We start from the raw sequence: 20,075 nt of genomic DNA on the forward strand, positions 1-20,075 counted from the left end.
AAAACAGACTTTTCTTCCCCGGCAAATATCAGTTTTGCTCCCCTAGAGTTTGGAAAGCTTCATCTTTCAATATGAGAACTATGCTGCCAATAGCTAAGTAGCGACTGAAGGGTGAAATCATTAAAAATGTCACTTACAGAGAAGACTTGAGGCTGTTTATTTTTTTGACGGAGACATGAGGAGGAATTTTCTTGGAGGCAGTGACAAAGAAGTGACAAAGAAGCAGCAGCAGCAGTAGTAGTAGTGACAAATAGGAAGACTAAGTTTCTCTCTAGCTTCCCAAGACTAAGATTGTCTATTTGATAGTAAACTCAGCCTTGAATAATCTCCACTTTTACCCTCTCTGAGCTCTGCTGCAGGGTTTATCTTCACTCATCAGCCTCCTGAGGAGAGCCAATGAACGGAAGGCAGAGTTGTTCAGTCTGTTTCCTCAGCGTTTGGCTAGGCTCTCAGCACAGGAAGCCTACTGCTCTGAAAAGTCAGAAGGAGGAACCTCTCCAGCTTTTAGGACCAAGACGATCAGGAGCACGCACAGCTAGAGAAGAGGAGTGGGAAGGGGAGAGAGAAAACACTGACACTGGCTGCTGAGGTTGCACTGGCAGGCAAGAAATACTCCTCATGACCACAGTTAGGTTGGCAGTGGGATGGGTGAAGTGACAGAGCTGCCTGAGCCATGAAAACAAGAGCCAACATGGGGATTGCTGGGAAGACTGTGTGTGTTTTTTTGCTGTTCACCATCACCAAGGGCATGAGGACAGTAGGTGAGTCTAACTGGGGCTGATCAGCCAGCGGGATTGAAGAAGGGGAAATGTGCAGGTATTTTCTTTCCACAAAAGCTATTCATGCTATGACTTTCTTTGTTTGCTAAAAATTATGAAGCACAGCTAAAATATGCTTCCCCTATATCCACTACTGCTCTTCTTTTCTTAGTAGCCACAAGGCTGCCAGGCATTATCCTTGTGACTTCCATGTAGGCAATTATTTAGTGACCCTTAGCTGGGAATGTACCTTTTGTCACAGATAAACTTTTATACTGAAATATTTGACATATTAAAAACATGCCTGGGAAAGTGTTTGTGAACATGAAGCTTTTGGCCACATGGTTTCTGCTGAAGAGAGGCTGCAGATATGCTGAAACAGGACAGGGACCTCTATGCATCTTTCTGAGGATTGGTGGTCGATCACTGATGCCCTGACAGTAGGGAACAGTTTCTGAAATGTTATTCTGAGGTTTACAGACACGGTCAGTATCAAGAGTGGGAAAGGCACTATTCTGTCAAAGACAGGGGCACTCTTAAGCATTTCTCACCCAGTCTTTTAGTGTGGTTGACTTAGTTTTAATATAGTTTAGCTACAACAGTTTATGTCTCCACATAGTCCTCATTTGCATTTCTAGAGCTTGAGCTCTTACAGGCACCATGCAGCAGTCCAGGGACTTGGTAATGGAAATAAGGACTTGAGCAGCAGTTCCAGAAACCTAAACTGATGGGATATCTCTGAATAATACATAATGTGCACGTCCATTCCTATTATGGACAGGTAGAAACAAATTGCATGGACATGAGCTATTCCATTCCAATTAGCCAGAAAATAAAAATGCTCCTTGGTGATATTTTAAAGCAGAATGGATCCAGTCATTGTTGGCAGTGAGGGAACACCTGCTAGTGATGCATTTGGCTGATCAAACGAGGGATCCAAAACAGTTACCTCAGTGCTACTCACTGGAAAAAAAAAATAAAAATTAAATACTTCACAAACAGTATTAAACTTTGCATTGGCAACCCCATAACAGGCACACTGGAAGTGTAAAAACCTGTCCCAGTTCTGTAGGTAAGCAACTGCATGGGAAGAATACTGAGGAACCTGCTCAGAGCCATGCAGACAGATTATGGTAGCATCAGAGACAGTCTACATTTCTTAATACAGCTGCTCAAAAAGTGAAAGAGTATGGAGACATCACCAAAAGTTGAAGAAAATGTGGGAGAAAGAGGGGAATTGTACTGGCAAAAAGTCTTTTTAAAAATTGACTTTGCTGCGAGTATTTAAAAAATCCAATGCAAAAAAAGCTATATTTTTCACCCAGAGGGGATGGGATTCTAACTTCTTGGAGTCTTGGTGAATCAATGATCTTGCCCTTCAAAGAACACAGAAAAAGACTTTCAGGTAAAATCTAATTTCATGCTTGAACCTTCCTTGCCCTCAATAAAAAGCAGCCCACATTTCATGAGATGTTTTTAGCTAGGGTTGGTCTTCAATAAGCTAACACTGTTTCCTTCAGCATTAGGGCAGCTGTTCTGAGAAAGATATAGTGACAAGGTCTTTTTCATCAGAGATCACAGGCTAAATGAATCAAGCTGATTCAATGTGTGTATTCTATCCAGAAAATTTTAGTATTGCGTGAAGCTCAGAAGGAACTATGTTCCCCCTCCTGAAGACTAGAGCAAGCTACTCTGAATGAAATAAGGTCATGCAAAAACCCCATTGTGTTTAACCATACTTTATCTGCATTTGCATTTTCCTTAACTTTTCCTTAGCATATTGTCTTGTGTGGTTTGGTTAGTTTTTACAACAGCAGAAAGCAAGGCTGCTTTTTTTTACAGCAGCAGAAAGCAAGGCTGCTTTTTACAACAGCAGAAAGCAAGTTTTTACAACAGCCCAGAAGCAAGGCTGAAGTCACATCATGATGGTTGTATCTAGATCTGTCCCCAAGCAGAGTTGGATAACATGCTACTGAAGCTTCTGGGGCATTATCTGTACTAACAATGCTTCTGCAACAATCCTCATAGATGCAGCAGTGGAAAAGACTAAAAATTAAAATCTTTTTAGCACTCTGAAGACTTCTGTAGTTTAACTAAGCAGACAGGACACCTCAGGTGCTTGTATGCATATTCCAAAAGAAAGGGGATAAGGGAGGGCAAAGACTTCCTTGGGAGGTTCATGCAACAAGTCTCTTTTTATTGGACAGACATTTGCAGTGCTGAACTGTGTATGTCCAGCATTTGCCGTTGTATCCTGACCAACAGCTTCAGAGGAAGCGGCAAGAAATCCATTGCCAGTAGTAAGATGCGATTCTCTATGGTTGTTCAGCTTTATCAAGAGTAAAAAAATGAACTGAGTGACATTGCATCAGTGCTGGAATTAGAATGCATGAGGTAAATAAAAGCGCAATATATTTACAGAGCATCCTAGCTAGAATTCAAGTTTACCTCCATACATAAGTTTCTTGAATGCTACTGTTTTCACTTAGTTTCTTTCCTTAATATAACTTGTAAATTCTCTTTCACTGGTGTACTAGTGTTTTATTGCCTTCTTACTTTCTCTGTCCTAGTTTGTTTTAGTGCTCCTGTCTCTGTTGCTTTCTATTGTAGTTTACTGTGGAATCTTTCCTCAGATAAAAAAACAAAAATCATGGCCAAACTCCCTATTCTGTTAAATTTATATTTGTTTCCATTTCACTCTTTCTTTGGTACTCTTTTGAGTCTACATCTGGACTTATCCTGTCTTCTTTTATGCTAAAAACACTTGAATACAAACCGCCTGGTTTGCTTATCCAAATGCTTAAAGCAGAATTCTGTACTATTAAATTAAGCAAAAATTTGTCAAAAGACATCTAAATTGCCACAGTCCAATCTTCAAAGCCTGTACTTGTGACATTAATGTTTTACTTTGCTGTGGTCCAAACACAGTGTCTGAATGCACCTAGTTTCAAACCCACAGAAACAAAGAAGTTCAGTCTGACAAACTGACCACATACTCCATCACTACAAAGTGACTCTTCTTTAGTTCAGAACGCACTTGCAGGAGGTCATGCTATTTAAAACTCACAGTTGCTATATTTTTTATTTAAAGGTACAGTCATTCAGAGGAAAAAAAGGGTCAGGAATCTGCTTATGCTGTCTTATCTTTGTACTGAGTAAGAAAATGCTAGGAAGAAAACCACTATGCTAAAGCTAAGCACTAAACATGACATAACTGACTTTTAACCATATAGAAGTGATGTCACAAGTATGTTTTCACAGCAGTTCTTATCTGCTCTCTGCAAAGTAGGAAAAAGAAGGCATGCAACCTACTCCTTGCAGTCAATGCTATTTTTGTTTAGATGAGCAGGAAAATGCCACTCAAGCAAAAATAAACATTATGTCTTATTTTATTCTTCTTCTCATGAGGAAGAGAGTAAAAGCCCAAGTTCAGCATGTGGAACAGAATATAGAAGGTTCTGTATCTGTTTCTGTACTGAGAAGTGGGGAGCCTTTGCACTTTGTTACACGTGGGGTCACAGTGCTACTCTGAAAGAAATAATACCCAAGGCACTTTAGCACCCAGTGTAAATCCCTTTTCCCTTCATCAATTCCAGCTCACATGCTGCAAAGACAAAGATCTACTTACTTTGCACACAGAAGTTGCCATACCAAGTTCTAAGTTTACAGCGCGAATGATACAATATATGACAGCTTGTTAAGTTCAGTGATGATTTATTATCAGTTGAGAATTTGGACAACAGTGTTTATTCTGCTAGCTAGATGACTCTAACACATCACTGACTAATTACTTCATTAAAGAAGTGTCCTCATCCTTTTTTCTTTAAAGTCATGTTTATATTGAGACATAGCCCATTTATGTGAGGGTAGAAATGAAACCTCAGAAAGGACCTCTGCATCACCGCATCAAATTGTCTTTTTTGCAGGTATTGTATCATGAAGTACTTTTCATAAACAACCTGAACACCAAAACCCACTCACCTTATTGAAAGGCTGTTTTAATCCTGATTAAGGCAAGATTTTCTATTGTAATTCCCAGCCTAAAATTGTTATACTACCTATTCTTATTGTTATTGCATTTTTAGCTGCTAAAATTCAGCACATATCTACCATTCTACTCATCAAGGTCACCTGGCCATTTTTATGTGACATTTCTATTCTTTCTATTAACAATACTAAATTCTTCCAGCTTTCAACAGATTTCCTCACACACTCCTGATACAAATGCCAATGCCATTAGTAAAGCCATTAAACAGAATAATCTGCTGTGAAACATTATTAGTGAGCTACCTTCAACCTGACGCTTCCATTTAACACTGCATTTGGCTTTCTCTCCTTAATTCAGTTCTTTATCCATCATGCTTTGTTCCAGTGGTCCCTCTGTTCTTCAGCTTAATTTATGATTATCAAGAGGACACTGTATCAAACTGCATCTCTAATTAGGTGAGGCCTAACATCTTTACTTTGCATTCAAAATCAGCTGTCTTGAATAACTGATTGAAAGGATACTGGAGAAAGCTGAGAGAATGAAAAGATCACAGAAAAATTCAAATCTAGGAATTGGCAACTGCAAAAGTAATTCTACCTTGAAACGGAACCTGAAACTTTGGGTTCATTATTAAGTTCTGTCAGTGTGCTCACATATCTACAACACATAAAGCCAAATTAAAGTTTGCAATCTAAAATATCCAGCCACACTGCAGGCACTTCTTGCTGGAAAATCAGAGTTTAAAATAACAAAGCCTATTTTTGTGGCTGTTTTTTAAAGTTGTATGTTCAGCTTGTATGAGACAGCAGGAAAGAGATCTATACTGCAAGAGACTCTGTAATGGTGGCAGAAATGTGTTAAAAGGAGAACAAAAGAAGAATATGAGTATGAGGAAGAAAGGAATTACTGAAGACAGGAAAAAAGCCTAAATAGAATGAAATGAGAATAGGAGATATTTTCAAGGAATAATTCTTAGCATGGACAAACAAGTGTAAGCGGGAAACTAACAATAAAGATTTAAGTTTCTTGTTCTGTCCTTCTAAAGATATGTCTGCACTGAAAATGAAACAGATCCATATGAGCTCAGGCCAGCAAGATCATGTATTTCTATCACAACAATTAGTCTAACTACTTTCTGCTCACCTGATCACACAGGGCTGGTTTTCACCCTACACTCTGTCCTGTGCTACTGTAGCTGCATTTTCAAGGGTCACGAAGCCACAATATATAAAACTATGCCACTACTTTAGCAGTTCCTACCCTAGTATAATGCACTTCTGCTTGTTTATCTTTCATCTAGTTTCAGACAAGCCCTTCTTAGCATCACAGGCACAATGTGGCAGAAGGAGAAAAGAGATGCAGAGCTCAGCCTGTTGTATCTGGCCTCTTCCAAATGTCCGGTACTGCCTTTTAGATTATGACTTGCTGTGACTCATATAATATATTCATTCCAAGATGCAGTTACTAATTTGCTTGTGGTATGATCATTGTTTCAGTTTGTTATATTTCTATGTTTAATACATCACAATCTGCAGTGTTGAGGGGGAGAGGCACCAGAATGCCGTGATAGATTGTTACTGTAAGAAATAAAGACACAGTCAGATTATGTCTGTGAAAGTAAAGTGTCTCCTTACAGTGCAAAAACCTTTAACAGCTATATTTCTCAAGAGGTTGCATAGAACTTAACTCATTTTGGAGGCAAGAAAAAATATAGTGGGTTAAAACCCGCTACAAAGAATAACAGAGGCTGGAAATCTTTCCTATTTGAAAACAATCAAAAGCGCTTTCAAGCTGTGTAACCAATGATTCACCTGAAAATTTTAGTAACTTCACAAGCAAATTTTCCCAGTTTTAAAATCCTTCTTTCACATTTTACTGTGAGAAAGACTGTGAGAAACAGGAGAAATGACTAAATAAGTGATACTGCAAAGGAATTGGTACAACTAGTTACCCATGAGAGCTGTCAAATACGCTACATAAACCACATTAAGCAAAACAGAGCAAAGTGTCTCCCCCATCTTTTTCAATTGCAGTAAGCTTAGCATGACAACGGTAACCAGCACATTTTTGAAGCACAAATGCAAACTCCTCAAGTAGGTTTGTCTTTCTCTGAGAAAGGATATGTCCATTTTCAAATGTAAAAGTGGACTCTGTCAGTGCATTGGAATGTGCACTCAACATACTGGAATAGAGCTTGAGAGCCTCCATAGATATGGCTTAAAGTGTTCTTCAGTAGTCAAGGAGATACAGTGATGGGTAGCATAATATCATTGGTATTATGATTAGATGAACCCCAGAGGCTGGAGTCTAACTGGAGGACATCAGTCTAAAGAATTTCTACCCTACCCACCTGCCAGATGGTGGAGACCTACCTGGTCTCCAAGATGAAACCAGTTCACAATGGAGTTGCATCCACAACAGAAATAGGATGGTTCAAATATAAGCTGTACAGAACTCCCAGAACCTGATTCAACTGGTTTATGCATCAGTGTGACCAACAGTGTGTACTGCTGAGCTCCTGAGCTCTGTTCCTTCTGGCCAACATAAAAAAAGTGATGGCCCTTTTCCAGAGTCCACTCATTTGTGAAGGATAAGACCAAAAGTGAGAAGCTATTTACAATAAATACGTAGATATCTGATCATCTCCCTTGTGTGCAATGAAATAGTTAACAGTACTGACATTTAATTATCATTCTCCAAGTATCACTGCACTGAGATGAACTTCATAGCTCACACCTTTTCAAATTTCTTGTTCTCTGTGGGCCCACAGAGAGCGAGGCTGCGCTGGTTATCCCCTTTCTCAGCTACAGCAAGCTGTGGGTTCAGCTCAGCTATAACATGAGATTTGATCTTGAGAGAAATAGCAGTGCAACATACTGGCTTGTTTCCAAGCTTTTGAATAGACAAATGCTGACGTATGGTGGCATGTATGGCCAAATGCATTTGTTAAAAGCCAAATGGCTATCCCAGAGGAAGCTTTAGCAGCTGACTCTTAGCCATTTGGCTATATGAAAGCACCATTCCAGAAAACACCTCCTCCTAATGATATAGTTCTGTTCTACAGAGACAAAAACTTATCCTCTATTCCACCTTAAGAAGAGGTCTTCAAAGTCTTTTCAGAGGCCTCGTTACAAAAGTAGGAAGCTACGTGTAAGAATAGCAAGATTTTTTACCAAATAATCTATTGCCTTGGGGAAAAGCTCTTGCACTTCTAAATTATTAACAAGATACAAGGGAATTGAGAATCCCCCTACAAATTCATCGTAAACCTGAAGTTGTATTTAAACATGACTCAACAGATTTTAAGCTAACTGATGTGGCGTATCATTTGAAGTGAATGGTACCCGATTCGTTCAGGGGAGAATATGACTGGAAGATGTAGCAGAAAGCACCACTTTCACTCCCTCTTTCTTTACAGCCTTGAAGTACACCAGAGGTAATGTTAGGGAACTTGTACATTGCAGTAGGCTGCTTGGAGATGTTGCGTTGAAAGACAAGGAAAATGATACTGCTCTAATATGTAAATGGAAGTGTACACGGTTAAATAATGCACAGTATTGCCACCCCTGCACAGCGTTTGCAAACTTTATCCAAAAAAAACCACCCCAGCCCCAACCCACAGGCTGTTTGAATGCTTAGGCTTGCTTAGTCATTTTTGGATGAGGTCAGCCATACTGATGACCTGACTTGGCACTCTGAGGCTCTTGGCAGTGTTTAAACATGGAGAGGAAACACTTTGTTCTTCAAATTTCAGACACATTCATAGAACTCACATCCAGAAACTATCATGAGACAAAAGGCTTCTATCAGTTCCTCTCCTGGTAAAATCATCTTGAGTTTAAAACACCCCCCCCCACTTTCTCTTGAAATGCCATTAAGCCAAAAAATCTCATCATTTAAACACAGTTCCAGTGTAATAATATATCACAGAACACTGTTGACAACTGAATTAAGGAAACAAGTATTTGTGGGGCTGGTGAGTAATTTGCCTATCAGAAAAATGGTGTGAATAGATAGCACTTTTCTTCATCAGCCATGCTTGGAAACATAATCCATGAATCCTGGCAAGACTGAGCAGCAGGAAGCAAAGTTGAATTTCCTTTATTTAATAAAAATGGGAAGTGGGTGGCTTTAGTGAAATGCTATCCCCACCCAATTTTCCTTGTCTACCAGCAAAAAAAAAAAGCTTCTCAGAATTACAGAGTGACTTCCATGTTATACAGCTGGAGTTACTAATATGTTCTAGCACTGTATAGTGTAGTGTAGTATGGGGCAATATTGCAGCTATACTTCCATCAATCTGCAGAAGCTAGGTCTAGGTTTGGAAATGTCTTCACCCAAAAGATACTTAATCCTCAAAATAAGAAGACAAAAACTTGTAAAGGTATCTGTAAGTAGTTAAAATGCAGTGATCTGTGTTGATTTTGCAAGTCAGAAATCATTTCCCAAGAACATAGTTCAACAGAAGGAAAAGTGGTTTAGCTGGAATGGTTGACTCGCCTAGAATCCAGAAGATAATGAGACTTCAGACAATATTATTAAAATAAAACCAATCATATTTTTCTCAAAGGACCGAATAGTAATGATTTGACTAATAATCTGAAGTCAATGCTCATTAAGACCATTTCTTATAGCGCTGTGAATGTTCAGGATCTGGGCTTTCACACTGTGCCAGCCAGCAGAGGTAACAGCATCTCTGTTCTGGGTGGGTGATAGAGAAACACAGCAAAGTCAGGTCTGAGGAAGAGGTCAGGTCTTCTCTGAGGAACACTTTGACAAAGGTTTGATTGATCACGCAAAACTAAGGTCTTCTAATTCTTTGCATATGCCAACTGAACTTTTGATTGTCACTTTAATGTACCTGCTTGAGAGCTTTGGGGAGGGGCTTAACATTTTTGAAATAATTTGTAAAAAAACCAATTTGTCAGCACAAATCTACTTGGTTAACTTTTGTTCTTCTAGATTGATGCATGGTTTAAAAGTAGCACTCTGATTTTCTCCTCACACGCATCTCTCAGAATGCCACAAAAACCATTAGTCAGACCAAGGAAAGAGCAACCCGGGGTTCCAGTCAGAAGCCAGAGGTTTACAGTCCCAAAGTCATCTATTATGGTCATCTATTAAAAGAGGAAATGAGTGAGGTGGTAATGGAGGCTGTCTTGAGCTACAGCTTGTAGGTATTATTCCTATTAACTCATTAATTATTTCATCAAGGAGATTTTGAAAAAGAAAGGTTATTTATCTGTAGCAAGTCAGCTGGCTATTTATATATACACACACATTGTGGATTTTTGAGGTTGTTTGCTTTTAATTTCAGCAGGACCTAAAGGCCACAAAAGTTCCGTTTCCCCCACCTGCTCTTCAAACTGGTTTACAACCTGTGCCCGAGACTCTCGTTTACTGTCAGTCTTTCAAGTGCCTCACAAAGCAGAGTGGGCTGCCTATGTAAGTGCAGGCAACATTAATGCACATATAAGCAAATCATCTTGAACAACAGTTACAGGTAACCTTTCTTCCATCTCTGAGTGCTTGCCCACATGTACCTTTACTGTAAAAAAAACCTATCACAGAACACTTTATTAAGGAAAAGGTCCCAGTGTGACTAGTTGAAACAAAGCAGAAAAGCCAGCCATCCCCAGGATGAGATCATGTTGAGAGGCTTCATTGGTCAAGGAAACGGTAAAATTAATCTTGGGGTTAGAAATTTGACCCCTTGGATATGTCAGCTGAAGACACAGGCAAATTAGGGATTACTAAATCTAGTCAATATAAAGACAGCAAACAGGATTCATGTTCAATATATTCAAAAAGGAGTAAGTTCTGAAAGCTTACTGAAAAGGAAAACCTGGGCAAAACAGTTTCTTGGCTAAAAAGAAATTCAGGGACACATAAGAAAAAAAAGGTTAAAAGGGAATCCTGAGGGTGTGACTTGTCTGGAACAAACACAGTACACAGAGGAGCTGTAATAATGGTCTGGCTCTCCACCCATCAATGGCCAGTGTGGTAACTTCCAAAAAGGAGAGAAGGAATAGGTCCAAGCTTTTCCATACAGACATCTAGCTTCAAGTACATAGTTCATGGATTATGGAGAGATAAAGATAGGAGGTATCATGCCTGATTCCAGGCAAGAATGATCTTTTAAAACCCAAAAGGAGAGTGAGTGTCATAGCGAGAAAAAAAATGAAATAGAACATGTTTCCAAGCAAATGAAGAACAGAATTCAAGAATAAGACATACTCACTATTATTGAGTCAACACAGTTGATACATCAGCCGGATGAAGTTTCTCTGCAATCTTAGTCTCGCAAGCAAAAGGCATTGAATATGGGCATGGTTTTTACCTTCATATCTGTGTGCCTGGCACACACAGGCAGCCTGGTCTAGTCTAGTAGGATGTCCCTGCCTATGGCAGGGGGTTGGAACTAGATGATCTTTGAGGTCCCTTCAAACCCAAACTATTCTACCAAAAAAAAAAAAAATGGGTAGGAGTTACCTTCATGTCCTACAGGGACCACTGCAGTAAAAAATATCAATCGTACTGTGAATGCATACATACACATTGTGTACGCCCGTGGTGTGAATCTATATATTCACAAAGATTCAGAACGTGAAAAGACACTCCTGAGACATAAGGCAAAAACTAGAGTTCCTACTCAAACCTCCACCATTGTAAATTTGTGCTGTGGTCGTGTTTGAAAGGTAGAGACAAGGCCTTTGCCCCCAGTGTTGGATTTTGTATGAATGTAGAAGTGAAAGTTGTTTACTTTGTTGGTAGCAACAGTTCTAGAGAAAAGTCATTATCATGTGGCCAAACGCAATAGTCACATTTCTATCATTTCAGCTTGTAAGTGGTAATAGCCCTGTGGGCAACCAACTAGAGGATTTGCCAACAGAAACACACTATTCAATGTTGAACTTCTTAACACAATGGGTGCGCGTAGGGTCTTCCTCTAGTATCTAGACAGATCTACTGAGATGAGCCCCGGTGGGAAATTCACTGATGGTATTGATGGGGTAGGTTGTCATAGGTTGCTGGCTCCATAATCCACAACTGTAATATAAGATGACAGACAATTTGCAGGTGAGGACAGGCAGGGCTCTGGCATGTAACAGTGCAGCCAATCCTCTGTGAAGCACAGAGCAGAACTCCAACACTATGAGGGACATCCCTGGGTACTTTCTCACAGATCCTTATTCTTCTTTCTCTCCCTCAGAGTACCAGAGAGCATCAGCAACAGTAGGTAACAGCTCTGTGCTCACCTGCTCTCCCAAATCTAATGTAACTATGGTAACATGGAAAATAAGTCCCGAGGTTGGTGACCTCTGCACCTTGGGATACAGGGCTGATAAGAACAAGACAGAGAGAATAAACTGCAGTGACAGCGTGGACTGGAAATTTAGACCAGATCAGGATCTTGCCCTTGAGATACGGGAAGTGGGAATAACCCATGAGGGAAATTACACCTGCGAAGTGGTAGCACCAGAAGGGAATTTCCGCATGACGTACCACTTGACCGTGTTGGGTAAGGCACTCCTTCCTCATTTTACATTTCTCCAAAGGGCTGTGTCTGGGCCTGGACATACAAACCTCCTCTCCCCATGCACCTGTGGAAGCATGCAGTAAGCACAGGAGCTTTCTTGCAGGGATAAACTGTCACACAATTCATTGATAGTAGCTCTATGTCTCCCTTCTCCTTATTTCTCAAAACTCTTCTCCCTTCTGTTGCCCCCTTTTCCACTGTCTAGTCAGAAAAGACCATTGTGATGCAGTTCCCAACATATAAACAGAAGATTCTGCATATGCTTCCAGTTATCCCACAGAATCAATCCCTAATACACTAATTTAAGAGACCTAAAGCATGTGACAGTGATACTTCCAAGTGCTGAGATATTCTATCAAGCACAGGATGTTCTTATCCAGATAAGAATGATCCCACTTCCTCTTATGCTGGCATTCAGATACATTTTAAACCACGTGTACAATGGCTGCTTAGGACGAAAATCTAATCCAGCCCTGCATTTGGGGTAATTCCCTACCACAAAGTCCAGGGAGACCTCCTCTAATAATACGTGACTGCGGAACCTCACCTGAATAGGGAGAGCTGTCCAAAAAGAACAAAGAGGCATGATCTTTGTCTCTCGGGACTCTGGCCCGTGACACTGTAATGCAATGGCACTTCCAGCCTTATTCTCCTCTTTTCACTCTGTTCATTTTGGGTAGAGAACAAGAACATCCTACCCCAATTGTGTCAAACTAACTCCATGCATCTCTCCTTCCCGATGCTTTGCAGTCTCCCCGAGGCTGATCCTGTCCTGTGATGACCACGGGAACCCCGTGTGCAAGGCAGCGACGGGGAAGCCGGCTGCTCAGATCTCGTGGGTCCTAGAAAGCAACTCCACCCCCAAGGAAGAAAGCCACGTCAATGGGACAGTGACTGTTCTCAGCAAGTTCACAGCACATAGCACCAACGTGATTAATACGACCTGCATTGTGTCCCACCCAACTGGGAACCAGAGCAAGTCCATAGCCTGTCAGCCCCCAAGTAAGCTTCCATTTGTGTGTGTGGCTGGTTAGCCTCCTATGCCCATCCTTGTTGCTTCTAGGAAGGAAAATCTGTAAAAGCTGTAGAAACCTTCAATGAGGTCCTATAAAGACAAAAACATCATCCCCAATTGTCTTTGCCCAGAAACATCAGCAGCTTGTCTGTGCTCTAGACGCTATTTCCAAATGGTTTCTTTCCCAAGAGGGATATACTTGAGTGTGATAGTATTCTTTTTGTAGTAGAACTGTTGTTGAAAATGGAAACAAAGCAGTGATGATCTCCATGTTAAAATAATGACTTTGATGCACAACTTCAGCAAAAGTTTTTTAGATGCAAGTCTAAAGTCTCTTGCTCAGATCATGGTAAAAGAGAGAAAGAGATTCAATTCTTGTGTGGACAGCAGAAAAAAAAATCACTTAATTCCAAGTTGTGAATGTCTGACACCGTATGACATTTGGTTTCTAAGTTTTGCTTTGTTTGTTGCTTTTAAGCACTGTGCATGAGTTGTGATACTGAGATATAGTGAGTCCTTGAGAGGGTCTCAGGTATGGCTTAGTGAAAAAAATCATTACTGTGGGATATGGTTGGACTCGATGATCCGGTGGGTCTCTTCCAACCTGGTTATTCTATGATTCTATGATTTGTGGTTTCTGTTTTTTTTTTCTGTGAAAAACACATTTGTGTTTTTCAGACAAGTTTCATTTTTGAAACTGGCTTCTGCTAAAGGGGACTACATTTATTCTATGAGATATCAAAAATGTGTGTATGAGCTAGAGCAACTTTAATCTTATACTGAAGTAATAAAGAAACTGAGCAGTAAGAAGATATAACTAAGACTGACTTTTTGTGTTTAGAGAACAGCTTTATCTTGCACGTCTCCATCATTCTTTGTATCCTGATCATTATCACCTTCCTAGCTGTCATTTACTATTTCAAGCTCCACAGTGACAGGTACGTATGACAGGGTGCTAAGGAAAGACTGTCTAGTGCTAGAAGAAATCTTTAAGTACTGTTTGTGTCTTGAAACCATATGAGTCTCTCAGTCTATGCTGCTATGAATAACTGAAATGACTACATCAAATATTTCTAGAGTGAAGAAAGCATGCATTGCACACACCTTCATTGAATAATGTACCCGAGTAAAATATAGATGGGCAGAAGCTGGCAGAGGATCCTCATTGCACTGTCTGCTAGACTAAAGGGGAGCTTTCATTCTAATAGGAAACTGGGAAAGTAGAGCTATTCTTCAGCTCTGTGATAGTCTGACAGTGTCTCTCCTGATTAGATCAGGTTCTGCCACCTATTAAGTTCTATCAAGTGCCAGAGGACTGACCAGTGCTATCCTGCCACATCAACAAAGGAGACAGCAGATTGTATTTGTATTTATGAAGAAGGTCCTTGGGTAAGGCTAGACTCCAGCCCCTTTAGGATTTGCTGTAGAGAAAAAAAGCAGTTCTAAGGAAAAACTACAGAAATCATTTGTGCGGAGAAAGGTTGAATTAGTACCTGTACTAAAAAACTCAGCTGTGTTCCCTCCTTCTCCCATTCCAAACCAGTTTTCTCCCAAACCTTCTCCCTCAAAGGTGAAGAACGAGGTGAACTCAAAGGTGAATTTCACTAACCACAAATTGTATATCCTTCCAGAGGACTTTTGTTTTCATCTTCTGCTTCTGTTTTGTGCTTAAGCTCCACAAACATGAGAAAATACCTCTAAATAAGGTCAGGGTGCCATAATTTCAGGATCAAAAGTCAAGACGCAAGAGCAGGATTTGTGGTTTTACTCTTGATGACAAGAAAAAGGAAATGTTTCTTAGGCTTGTGAACAAAGAAACCAGGCTGTGATCCAGTCAAACCTTGGATTGAGGGAGGAATTTGCTTTAATGCTTGTTTTCTTTTCCACAGACTGTGCCACAAAACCAAACCTCCTGAAACTATTGTTACACCTTCTCCACAGGTAAGGAGAATAATGCAAATTAGACCATCACCAAATCAGAGGTCTTCTGGTAGCCCTGAAAATATGGTCAGTAAAGAGAAACCATTAGATTTTTAGTCTCTGCTCTCAGCAGGTGCTACTGTGTCTTTTATGTTTGCTCTTAGCTTTATCTCAGGACAAAACAAGGCCTATTATCATCACAATTTTTACTTGGAACAAACATTAGAGGCATGTTCCAATGGCAAAGGCTCAGCAACTGTCATCCTTTATCTTAGCAAGGACTGAGTCCCAACACATCTCCCTGGTCAGATCAGATACACTGTCCATAGCTGCTATAAAAACACTACTCAGGAAGGGAGGCAATATCATGAGTTGGGAAATATTCAGAAAGCTATTAGTAAACAAGAGGATAAAACAACAAAATTAACAGAAAAATAATATCCCTCTTGGTGTGCAGAGTTATAATGAGCAGGTTTTCAAGGCAACTCTTTATCTTGTATGACCAACCAAAGATCATACAAGATAAAGAACTAATCAAAGAACTAACCATACTCAAGATAAAATAATTTTTTAAACCAATGGAAGAAGTGCTGAGCTGCAAGCTGGGAAGTATTCTTGAAGTTCCTATGCCATTACATGCTTCCAGTGTAGCTGAACAATTCACTCACCAGCTGTGTGTCTCTGTTCTCTGCTCCCAAATATAAATAACAGCTTTTCTGTACAGGTAATATGTGTTACTTCTATATTGTAAATATCTGTACACCAACAGCAGCCATTAGGCTCAAATTCTGTCATCAACCTAAAAAGGTGCTTTGGTTTTGATTTCTGAAAAGACTTGCTCAATTATAGTTATTATTATTACTCCTGTTCTGCTGCCCTACCTCTTAGTTGTTGCTGACACAGCTGCATTAATGTAAAATAATGGGTTTAAGTACCAGTGTTCTTGCTGTCACATCACGCAACTTTCATCAGTGTGTCTGTAGACTGAAATTGTAGACAGATGGAAGAATCAATCACATTCAAGACCTTAGCACATTATTTGATTTTTCTAGATACCATTTTTTTGCAGGCCAAAATAAATGGGTAGAAGGGAAGGAAAAAGAGGCAGGTGAACCAGCACCTCAGCTTTACCTTGCAAATCCTTGAAACACCAATACACATTCTTTGTTAGATAAAGAAACAAAGGTTTTCTTCTTTAGTCCAAGAGGGATAAATACAGGAACATTATTTCCCAGTTGCATTCTTCAGTCTCCACAAAAGGCTTGAAGAGTCTTGTCTAACTAAACTACTTGTATTTACAGTTTATGGTTTTGTTTTGGTAGGATGACATAATGGAAGTGGAACCTTATACTACTTACGTGCAGAAGGAAAACGTAATTTACAACTCAGTGTCTGATCTGACAATGGGGCAGAATCTTCCACAAGGACTGTTCCAGCAGTATGAATGATTCAACAACACTGGAATGGAAGTGAGACGCTTTATAAAAGACTGCTTATAGAAAGAAACTTCTCAGAGGATTTCTTCAGGTTTTGGGGCAACATAGCCCACTAGATCTGTTCAAACAACTGTGCTTGCTGATTAGTTTGTATGGTTCTTTTTACTTTCCCCTGTTTTGCCTTCTTCATTGGGAAAGGAAACAGTTTTACTGTTATTCTTTGGGACAATGTGACTGACTGCGTGCCATAGATTTTCCTGAAAATCTGTTGAGAGCTATTCTTGCCTTGGAAATCCTAGTTTTGTCAGTCACTCCTAGGGATTACACTGATGCACTTGACACTATAATGCATGCATTTGGGAGATGGGTGGAGTGTTTGGTCTCAACCAAAATGAAACACTCTTCAAGCAACAGCCACTTTTTTCTAATTCACAAGTTACTAACATAGTGGCCTGAGTATTCATCATTACATCATACCTCAAATGGCCAAAGACCTTCAATCCCCCAGTTCTGAGAACGGAAACAAGTGATGAATTAGGGCACTCACTGAGAAAGAGACTTCATTAGCATGATTAATCTACTTGTCATGTTCACATCCAGTATTTCCACTTAAATGTGTTCATTCTGTATTTCAGATTGTTGTTCTGATCACTTTTTCATAAGATTCTCTGAAGATATGGTACTCCTCTCTTTGTTAAGAGTATTGGCATTAAGATACTGTAAAAGAATTATGTTATTCAAACCCGGTAAGATACATTTAACAGAAACAAACATCAAATATTTCACAAAATGAAATAAGTTCAAATATATCTTTTATAATTGTGCAATAATGTACAAAAAAGATAAAATGCTTGCTAATTCTAGTCATATTTATTATAACTATTACGACTGAAGATATTTTTCATTCATGTCTAGATGTTTTATTGATATTCTTTTAAATATATTTGCAAGTTCACTTTTTTGTATGTCAGCTTCTGTGTCTTAATGTGTCCCATGCTGAGGTGAATTCTTCTCATCTTCCCAAAATATTCTTTGGGAATAAGTCAAATAAATTGTCCTCTAAATACTAGCAGTTCTCCAACTGTTTTTCATAGAATCATAAAATCCCTAGGTTGGAAAAGACCTTTGAGATCATCAGGTTTGACTGTACCTGTCCACTACTAAACCACATGCCTGAGCACTTCATCTACCCAGCTTTTAAATACCTCCAGGCTAATCAACTGAGCTACAATCCTCAGAAATTCCCCACTTAAAATAGGTGTAATAATGTCCAGTGGCCTTTCTTCCCACCTAAAACTGAGTGCCGTCACTTCTTTGGACTGGGAAATCATTTATGTTGTTCAGTGTCCATAAAACTGGGGTTCATCCTATGAAACAGCGGCTCTTAAAGGTAGATTCTTGCCAGTTTATATGTAATATATTGTATTTACAGAAGTAATATACCTGCTAACCTGCTGTTTAGCTGTAGGGTTTTATGATCTTTTATGGTCTCATTATACTGGATTAAATCATGTGCGTTCCAGACCTGGATGTTGCTAAGCTGCTAACTGGTTGATGATTTCTTTTGTCTTCTACATTATTCCACATTCAGGCCTGCTATGGGCTGAAAACAGGATTTTAGTTTGTAACTGAGATTAATAATACGAGCTCAGAGTCTCATGTATGCATCCATATGCAAATATTCTTTGTACCTTGCAGCACAGAAGGTCTAGAGCAGAAAGCCTCTTCCTGCACTCCTCTTTCTGCATCAGGGTTCTTGCTACTTCTCTTTGTAATGTGCTGCTTTTGTGCTGCATTTAGCTTCCATGCAAAAGTGCTGTGTTAACTGCCTCTTGGCGGTCAGACAAGCCTGCTCTCTGAACTCCCTATCATGTTGCAAAGTCACAGGAAGAAAGTCAGCAACTTTTCAGCTCCTCCCATAAAGAAAGGCTTGGGCTTTGACCACATTTACCAATGTTATCTCACTGCAGCATTTAATTTTTCTAAATGTGTACCTTCCACGATTACTACTATATTTTATCTTCACACACACATTCCAGTCTCCTCACAGTTTACAACTGCCATTCCTCCTCTAATCAGGTAGCTGATAATCATGATTATCTTACGGCTATAGAGAGTCCTGAGCACGGAGCTCAGATGCCCAGCAAGTCAGCGTATTCCGTGCTGTCGTGCATCCACAAAGCAGCTGCTTGCTCAAGTGCAGCAGGTCTCCTTCAGTCTATGGGCCTATTCTTGATTCATTGCCCTTTGAAGTAACGTATAAGAGTTGGTTAGGTTGCAAATTTTAGCAGAAAGTTCATTATATCATTGCTTACCTGCTTCAGACATCTTTCCTAACAACATAATTCATTAAAAGTGGTGTTACAGATATTACTCTGTCTTTGCATCCCAACAGCATTTTGGGTCTTACAGCTACGATCCCTTCCCAGTATCACCTACTCCTAATTGTGGTTTATAATACTTACAGCCTAGTTTGTAATCCTGCTGGTCGTCATCAACCTTCTGGTTCAGTGTGTGACCACTCTGTAGTTATGCGCAGCTTACTTTCAGTTATGAGTTAAAATGACTGCCTGATCTTCTATTTTCATCCTTCAGACAATGGAAATTCAAATTTTCACAGCAGAGCTGGATGACTTTCACTTGAGCATTCACATAGCCACTTACCTCAAGATATAGCAGGGACATCCAAAAAAGTCTAGAGAATAAGTATATTGGCAAAGGAATGTTAAATAAATGTTTATTTTAAAAAAAACCCAACCAAATACGTACTAAAAGAAATTCTAAAAAAATCTGAGGTCTTTATAAGCAGAGTAAAATCTGACTCATATTTAACTGTCAGGGAAAGAAAAGTGTGCAATGCATTTAGTCATAACTAGAAAGCAAGTTCAAAAAACACATTTGCACAGAAAGAAGCTACGCAGTCAGAACAAAACCTGTTCTCAGAAAGTACTAAGCAAAGAATTTTCACTAATGAATTTATTTCAGCATTAAGAAAGGCTTTACCTGTTCTCCCTTTCATTCACTTTAGGAAAACCATTTCTCTCTGACGGACTAAATATACCAGCTATCTTTGATCATAATAAGTTTAGAAATATTTACCCTTGTGCTTTTTGTCATTTACCTCAAATGAGATGCTTCTCAATTAGAAACTTCATAAACATTCAGAAAGGTACCCCATTATTTTTCTTCAATGTCTTTGCTTAACCTCTTCAGTGACATCTGTTCAATAAAAATGACATCTTTTAGTGTGTGGGAGTACTGGACTTACTGCCAGTTACACAGATCAGATTGTCTTGTAATTCCTTTGCAGTCCCCATCACCTGCCGCTGTCAGCATTGCCCTTCAATATGTAGACGTTAAAAGGCAGATGCTGTCTTAAGGTTCCGAGTTTGCAAGCACCTTGAATAAAGGGATCCTA

General features: G+C 39.5%; 1 protein-coding gene across 2 annotated transcripts; it reads left to right on the top strand.

The window, feature by feature from the left end:
* The first annotated feature begins 436 nt into the window (after window positions 1-436).
* CD200R1 (CD200 receptor 1) lies at window positions 437-19,859 on the top strand. Of its 2 annotated transcripts, XM_069867653.1 has the most exons (7): window positions 437-761; window positions 2,086-2,163; window positions 11,960-12,268; window positions 13,037-13,288; window positions 14,143-14,239; window positions 15,191-15,242; window positions 16,544-19,859. In XM_069867653.1, the coding sequence occupies exons 1-7, from the start codon at window positions 674-676 to the stop codon at window positions 16,667-16,669; spliced, it is 1,002 nt and encodes a 333-aa protein (XP_069723754.1). In that variant the 5' UTR covers window positions 437-673; the 3' UTR covers window positions 16,670-19,859. The 2 variants fall into 2 exon arrangements, with proteins under 2 accessions (XP_069723754.1, XP_069723762.1); XM_069867661.1 differs by lacking the exon at window positions 2,086-2,163.
* The last annotated feature ends 216 nt before the right edge of the window (window positions 19,860-20,075 follow it).

This window comes from Phaenicophaeus curvirostris, chromosome 1 (assembly GCF_032191515.1).
Source record: "Phaenicophaeus curvirostris isolate KB17595 chromosome 1, BPBGC_Pcur_1.0, whole genome shotgun sequence".
Lineage (NCBI taxonomy): Eukaryota > Metazoa > Chordata > Aves > Cuculiformes > Cuculidae > Phaenicophaeus > Phaenicophaeus curvirostris.